At 38.7% G+C, this 8246-nt stretch overlaps 1 protein-coding gene across 1 annotated transcript; it reads right to left on the bottom strand.

Annotated features, from left to right (window-relative positions):
- Window positions 1-69: 69 nt before the first annotated feature.
- LOC125704810 (homeobox protein EMX1-like) lies at window positions 70-6259 on the bottom strand. The gene is made up of 3 exons (XM_048970853.1): window positions 5791-6259; window positions 3052-3236; window positions 70-1198 (listed from the first exon to the last, which is right to left on the bottom strand). Exons 1-3 carry the CDS (start codon window positions 6134-6136, stop codon window positions 1031-1033), a joined length of 699 nt encoding a protein of 232 aa, XP_048826810.1. The 5' UTR covers window positions 6137-6259; the 3' UTR covers window positions 70-1030.
- Window positions 6260-8246: the final 1987 nt, after the last annotated feature.

The following is an 8246-nucleotide window of genomic DNA, read 5'->3' as shown; positions in this document are numbered from 1 at the left end:
GTGCGTCCATCCACTTTCCAGTTGTTTACCCCTGGCAAGGGTCATGGATATTTTTTCTGTATCTTTTATATTTTCAGTTGTTTATTAAATCTAAAGGTTTACATAATTGCTGCAGTATTTCAGTCTCTTAGAGCTTGAGTGGTTGATATGGTAACATTAGAGTACCTTTCAAATCGAACACTGATGACTCAGACTGGTATGAAATAATCAGGAAGTAGACATCCTTTTATGCCAAATGAAGACTTCAAAACAACCAAGGTTCAAAATCAAAACAGGCGGCTAATCCAGACTTAAGCAAACTGCCTGGAGAGCTGGTGCTAACTCAGGGTCTCTCAAGAACCTGTCTGAATGTCTGTCTTCCCATTCTGAGGATGTGTTGCGTTCTTCAGCATCTATCTCGGACTGACCTGGTTCAGAGTACAGATGACCATGTCTGGGTCAAATGCACACCAACACTCACCAGTGTTAATCCCAAGGAGAACCATCTCACACTTTAATTCAGGAGTCCTTCTCAAGTACAACGTGCACTGACCCTTGTATACAATGTTCTTCCATAGCTATCTGTGAAATCACCCATTTAATCCGAGCCTTGTCGTTTATGAACATCTTTATTGGCTGAATGCCATTTTACATCATCAGTTAAATTTGTGTCACTAGACCATTAATATGTGGATTTTCTAGCCAAAGCAACTGAAGTAGTTGTAAAATTAAAAATCTTCACGAAATAAGGGGGCTGCCCACACATAGTGAAAGATTTCTGAACAACCCCCAACAATTCAGGGATGCTCAGACATATTCGCATACATTTATACCAGTGTTTTCCAGCTGGTCCTCAGGAACCCATAGACAGTCCACGTTTCTGCTCCTTCCCAGCTCCCTGCCAGACAGTCCACATTTTTGTTCCCTCCCAGGGAATAAAAATATGGATTGTCTGTGGGTCCCCGAGCACTGGATTTGGAAACATTGGTCTTTATATTTATGAAATAAATAAGGTGAATGAGGCGGAGACTGCAGTGAGGGAGTGGCTGGGCTAGTCATCCGACGTAACGTTTATGAGGCTCTGGCTGTCCTGCCCGGTGGCGAGTCTCCACATGCTGATATGGTGGCTGGACTTGTTCTTCTCCTGTCCACTCAGACCCTCCTCCTCCATCTTCTGTCGCTTGTGCTTTGTCCGTCTGTTCTGAAACCAGACCTTCACCTGGAGGTGTTGAGAACAGAGTGCTGAAGCTCTTCCACCCCCCTACATCTGAGGTGGGGGGCTGTGTGTGTTACACAGTGTTCATCTGGAGCACGCTAAGGTGAGAGTATTTAAGGTAATGGGTCTGGATCCTTTCCAGGTCATAGAACAGGTCGCAGGCTTTTAAACAGTATAAAACACTATGGGTCTCTTTGGTTTAAAGTAATTAAAACTACACTGAAGCAGCTAAGATGAGTCTAATGTATCACGTATTCATGAGAGAGAAAAAATAGGGTGCTAATGTTTGGCATGCAGGTACTCGTGTAACTAGATCAGTTAATCCATAATCGAATATAGTAATGTACATACTATGCAGTTTCCCAACAACTACGCCGTCAGCCAATCATACAAGTCAGTATAAACCATAAAACTTCGCCAAATTTTTCTGATATTTGCTGTAGCTCTGCATTGTATATTTTAAAACACTGTTTGATATGAGACTGATATAAGATACTTAGTAGACATTATACATATTAGAAGATAATTATCATTAGTAAGCATCGGATATTTCTTCATGATTTTCAACTGCATTTTTAAAATGCACTAAAAAATTAACAAATAATTTTCAAACTATTGCACCTAACAATAGATTTTACTGAAAAGTATATTGTTTTTTTCTTTATTATTATTGTTTCTGTAATATATTTAAATCTTTGTTGTTTCCCTTACGGCAAAATTTAACCCGACCTTATTGGCATATTAAATTATGCAAATTTCTAGACTGTGATCGCGAGACCGCTATACTGTGAGCTTATACTGCATTGTTTATAGTTTTGAAATCCTGGAAAGCAGCCTCTCAATGGATTCTAGTTATCTTTCTAGGTTACTGTTGTTTTGTATTTGCCAGGGTTTGCATGAAAGCCCATTGGGTGAGGAAAAAGTGACTCACTGCACGCCCTCCATTTCACCTCCATTTCTCCTTTAACTCCGAGTTTTACCCAATCTTCCTGTAATTCGGTCATTAGCGAATATTTAGAATAATTCCTTCATCATGAAAGTCACTATAAGAATTAACCTATGCTTTTGTCATACTCATTATAGTTTACATCCAGTCCTATAGTTCAGTCCTATATATTCTGTCAATAACTTGTCCATAATTTATCTTTCAGCCTTTTCCACTTTGATATTTTCTGATTTTTTTTTAATACAAGTATCCCACCGTGATGAACAGAAATCCTAAGAGTGGATAAACGGACTCCGTAATAGAGGCTAACACGATAAAATTAGTATAATGTAGAAACAGATTTTGAGTCACATGCATGTGAATTTTAGATGAGTGCAGGCAGCAGACAATTGTTTGTATCTTTACAGACGGAATCTTTCCTGCTTCGGCTGAGAAACTGTTATTGATGATCTCGGGCTTTTATCATATGTCATGGCATCCAAATCCCCTGCTTGACATCGTCAGCAAAGTACTCTAGGGAAGACATTGCCTTTTGCTCTGCCTTATGTTGAATGCCTATTGATCTATCGTACGAAAATTAAATGTGCATATTCAGTATTTTGACTGGGTGACTCTGGAATGGTGCCATTGTAAGATCATTTGCAGTAAGTTCGTTAGTTGCCCCTTTATTATAACCGGCTTTATGTTACTTCACTCAAATATGCATTCATAATGTGTTTAAAATAACTATAAAAATGCCACTAAACCTCCAATGCAAAAACAAATATTGCGCTAGCAATTAAACATTAAAGCAGATTATAAGAAGAATGTTGATTCCCAGGAACAGCTGGGGTGACCGACAAACTGTGTTGTAGGTCAGATAAGATACATGTTCCACATTATTTTATTGCCATTTTGTGCGTAACGTTACCTGAGTTTCAGATAGGCTGAGATTGTTGGCTAACTGCTTCCTCTCAGTCCCCACCACGTAGTGGTTCTTCTCAAAAGCCCTCTCTAACTGCATGAGCTGTGATGGGGAGAAGGCGGTCCGGATTCGCTTGGGTTTCCTTGAGAAGGGTCCGTGCAGAAGTAGACTGTCTTGGGAGACGCAGTTTCCTGGGAACACAATCACAGCACCAGTCGCGAGGGTTGCCGTGGATACGCCCACCTGCACTCGTGGGAAAGGCGTCCTTTTGGCGATTAATCTACTAGAAACAGGTTGAGCGATGCTCCCATAATTCCCAAATTATCAAGGGGATTATATATTACCCGAGATTACCATCAGATAGTTCACAACATATAGGTCACAATAATGAGTAACTTCGATCCAGTTTAGGCGAAAATATTGTCCACTTTCTCTTGCTGTTCAGATACGAAACTTTTCTGTACTCCTCAGTAGTACTAATAATTTCCAGTGTGCTCAATTTGCGTCATACACCGACCAATGACTGCCCATTCGTTATCCCAAAATAACATCACATTTATTATTATTATTTAAAAAAATAAAAGCTGATTTCTGAGGTTGTTTCACCGTTATGCCAAATTGCACTATGTCTATAATCGGTCGATGCAGCATAATTATGGAAATATGAATATACAAAAACCTTGAATTTGTCTTCAGCGTAGACGTCATTTTACATGTTACAACGTAAAATAAAACCAAAAACAACGATTTCCAATTAAAAAAATAAATGTAAATTTAAATTTTAGAAAATTTAGACTTTCTGAGTGAAGTTTACAGTTACGTTTGAAGGCGAAATCAATTTATGTTTAAAACGTTCATTTCAACATAATCGTGCAATATTTTGGTTACAAAATATAAAATCTTTTTTACAAAACATAAAAACGCTTTTATAGGCCTATAAAAACACTTAATATAGTTTTAGTTTCTTTAATTTGTAATCAAATATTTCTATTATGAACATTTTACGAAGTGCAGGTTACCAGATTCTGTGATACCGGATAAATTCCGTAAAATATACAGGGTTCAGTGTATAAAGTAATTGTCTGCGAAAAACGTGCTGTAAAGGATAAGCTCAACCAGTTTCTCCATCCGAGGTAATTTATATTCGAATAGCAGTTGTAAATCAGCGAGGGTAGGAATGTGGAGTAATTAAAGGCGAAATACCCCCGTCTTCGGGAAAGACAATATTTTCTTTACAAATTGACTATGCAGAGAGAAAATAACCAACTATTTCCCAACCCTGCTTTCTCCGCTTCACTACATCTTAATGAACAGAGCGGAGATTAAAGCATTATACTATATTACACCTTGTATTTCTGCTCGACCATTATAAAATTAATGATTAGAATATCACGATGCTGCACAAAATAACCAATTTGCAGTAATTAGCCTAATTTGTACGTGTCTATTATGTGATGTAAATTGATGTATGTTGTTTAAATAAAGCGTAGAATAATAAAGGAAATCCAAAAGAAACAAAAATATGTGAAAACCATCACAACTTGATAATTTATTATTAATCGAAGCAGTAAGATAGAAGGCCACTGACTCGATCTAAATCAGGTAAATATGACCAAAGAAAATAAATTATTGACCGCATTACAATTATTTGCCAAGTGCATTTTGATTTATTTAACCTATTTAACGTGTTCCCCAGCTATTTGACACAATTCCAATGGAATTTTAAAAAGGGTTGAATGAAATACAATACAACAATTATACAGTTTCGTACACGTAACTGTTTTTCTTAATCATAATGAAGGGGAACCCTCCCGAATTAAATAAGATGTTTATCAATTCTAATAAACTATAATTGACCCAATCTTATTTTTATCCGCCAGATTGAATTCAAGAATGGGGGGTTCGTGTGTGATTGCTGCAAGTGCCTTATAAAATACTCATGATCTTACCACGATACTGAAGCTAATCGCACTGTTTCATCGCTGCTTTTGGCAAAAGTCCTTTTATCTATAACTTGCATCAGCTCGTTTCCGGAGCAGGCATGACTGCGGGCGAATTGTTCACATGTGTGAAATTCGCTACTGATAATTAATGATTATAACTCTTTTATGAAATAACACAATAACACTTTGCTGTTTTTTTCGATAAAGCGGGCAAAAGCGCGATGAGGAAGTTTGCACGATCGCGCAGATACCTGTTCAGAATTAACATTAGCTTGTTGTATAAAACATAAATTAAAAATATAGTTAAATAAAGTTATTTTTCAGGTGCTATCCATGAGTTATATGCATCGAAACAATATAAAAGTAACCCTTTCTTTCGAATGAAACGTATTATGTTCTCAGTTAGGTTGCGTCAGAATACATTATTCAAAAGCATCTTCAAGTTTCAGATTTTAACGTAAATTCTTAAGTATAGCAACCGTTGCACCTAAACTTGTTTAGACAAGTAACACTGTTAAGTTGTAATTATAATTCAACCTGTCACTTTTATTCAAAACATTTTTACTTTTTACGTAAAGATGTCAACGGTATAGCCGTTTAGTTTATTTCTATATTTCCGACTCTTTTTGTAGCAATCTCGGTATTCCTGTCATTAATCAAATGTGATTTACCCGCATTTTACTATCGACTACTATATTATTCCAACTACGGCGCCTAATGCAATTCATGGGACATGGTATATCATAAAAAAATATTATAATGCAAAGTCAAAAAGAAGGTGACTGGTGAGGTTTGCCGTTACCTTGAACTCTGTGGCCGAAATATCTGTTCCGTATGACCCATGGATAGAAACTGAGTTGGTCGCGTTGCTGTACTCCGAAGAACGGGACAGGGTGCTGGATGTGTGGCCCCCCTAGCTGGTGAGGGTGTACTGTAAGTGATGGATAGTTCAGCGTCTCGGGGTAGATAAATTCCGGGCTCGGGTTTAACGAAATACCCGCTGGACTTTGGAGTCTGTTCACGAAGGCCTCTGTCGAGCTGGGATAATTTAAAACGGGTGGCAGCATGTGGTTCTCAGTCGGCTTTGGAGACTCCTTAGACACTAAAGACTCTATAGTGAAGCAGCGCTTCCCACCCGACGGAAACATTGTCGTTTTGAAAAGTCCTAGGGAAAAGTTAGTGCTTCCTCGTGCACTCCTCAGTGCATTTTAAAGCAAATGATTCATACAGAAAACGGTGGGTGGAAAATGGTTAGAGCATTAAAGACAATTAGAAGCCGACACGTGTTACGATCTGCAGGAAGGTCAACGAAGTGACGGGAATGAGAGCGAGAGCCGAGTGACACCTGGCAGAGTCTCTCTGATTGGATACCGATACCTGTCTGAAAGGGTGGATCAGGCACACGGTGCTTTGGGAAGCTTCCCAGTCAGCGTCTGCAGCAGCCAATGCCTTTGCCGGCGCTTTACATTAATGACTTAACAACGACTTCTGTCCAAAATAGCAGTTCTTTCCGGAATGAGAATGTGCTAAGATTTAGTGGTAGCTTTTAACATTTACTCTCCATTCATTTTTCAAACGGTTGTCATGTACGTGATCGTGGGTTGGAGGTGGGATGAGACTGATGTAGCATATGCCAAGCAGCATATAGGGTACGAGGTTGGGGTACGTTATGAACGAGATGCCAATCCATCACGGGACATATACGCAACACTGACAGCACTACCCACTGAGCCAACATGCAACAACAACAATCAACATCATCATCATCATCATCATCATTATCATCATCCTGTTGCCTCACCTCCAGGGTTGGGGGCTGGAATGCCATCTTTGCTTTTGTGTATGGAGTCTGCATATCATACCACAGTTATCATTCAATGCTCCTAACTCTCAGGTGGCATTGAAATTGTCTACTGCCTGCGATTTCAAATCTGGCACTGCATTAGAGACTATTTAACAATTCTGTCAATAATAGACTGCAGTAAGAAACAAAGGTATAATCTCTTGTTACAATACAATGTTACAATACGGCAAGACAAAGGATACGCCAAAGTCCCTCAACAGGACGCGGGACACTAAACAGTTACAGGTACAGGCACACCAGTGTCTCTACAAAATGCATACACAGCTACAGATAGACAGCTATTGCTATTGCTGACCAGACAGGACGCCATGCAAATCAGTGTTCATCGGCACACAAAAGTGAGAGAGAAAGACAGAAAGGTGATATTTCTCCCAAAAGAGCCAAACATCCCTTAGCAATGAACAGATATCATGTCACGCTGTTGAAATCTTTGGAACCTATTCAGTATTTCGATCGTAGGAGCAAGTCTCGGTTTTCACAGCAAAATCCCAACAAAAGTATTTGGTGGCGCTGAAATGAGTTCAAATTGTTTAAAATCAGACAAATAATAAGAAGTAAAACTGGGAAGACGGCCTCGCGCTTGCTCTGTGATTTTGTGCAGTGGTATAGGTGTTCTTTGTTTTCTTTATTAAATGCTAACATTAATGCAATAACAAAAAAATAATGAACTGTAATGAAAGCTAGACTGCGGGGAGATCACCAAATCCTAACTGCTAGACGATCAGGAGCAGTTTATGCTTTTGGTGAGTTTCCTTTGTAGACCACGACTTGTTTCTTGAATCCTGGAACTTTTTATCCCAAGACCGTTAAACCCAGCTGCAGTAAGTCAAGGGAAACGAAATCTTTGACATACTTTAAAACTACACCTTCAGCTAAACAGTTTTTATAAAAAGCGTATGGTCTCGTTAAAGTGTAGCTTTATCCAAATCCTGAAAAAAAGGCCAGTTAACCATAGACTCACAATAGTAAGTTGCCATGCGTATCCATCTCCTTGCTTGTACAATTAAATCTTCAAGAAAAACATTTACCTTCTAGCACAGTAATTTATTATTCCACTTACTAATTTTTTTGACGTTCCACGTCAAAGTCATAACCCTCAAATGATTTTGAAGAGATGCATGGAACCTACGTTCAGAGCTATGTTATAGCGCCCCCTAATGATGATTACTCTGCATTTTATAGGTTTATAGCTTCTGCCGGCATATCCGACATTTCATCAAAAGAAAAGGAATAGTAGCTTCCTTGTCTCATTAAAACGTTTTTATAGAAGAGCGTATCAGTTGAAAGTACTGATCAGCTTTCCAAAAGAAAACGACAGAATTCCTTTGCTAACTCCACTTCACTTTAACACACGGGGACGACATGAACACTGCACCCTGGTCCAAGAGGTGTGA

The sequence above is a fragment of the Brienomyrus brachyistius genome, chromosome 12 (assembly GCF_023856365.1).
Source record: "Brienomyrus brachyistius isolate T26 chromosome 12, BBRACH_0.4, whole genome shotgun sequence".
NCBI classification, from domain to species: Eukaryota; Metazoa; Chordata; class Actinopteri; order Osteoglossiformes; family Mormyridae; genus Brienomyrus; species Brienomyrus brachyistius.
This window is presented reverse-complemented; position numbering and strand designations above follow the sequence as displayed.

Coding starts and splice junctions, on each gene's coding strand:
- LOC125704810 (XM_048970853.1), bottom strand. CDS start 6,136: ATGTTTCCGTCGGGTGGGAAGCGCTGCTTCACTATAGAGTCTTTAGTG. Junction 3,237..5,790: donor TTTCGGCCACAGAGTTCAAG/GTAACGGCAAAC, acceptor TTGTGTTCCCAG/GAAACTGCGTCTCCCAAGAC. Junction 1,199..3,051: donor TCAGCCTATCTGAAACTCAG/GTAACGTTACGC, acceptor CAACACCTCCAG/GTGAAGGTCTGGTTTCAGAA.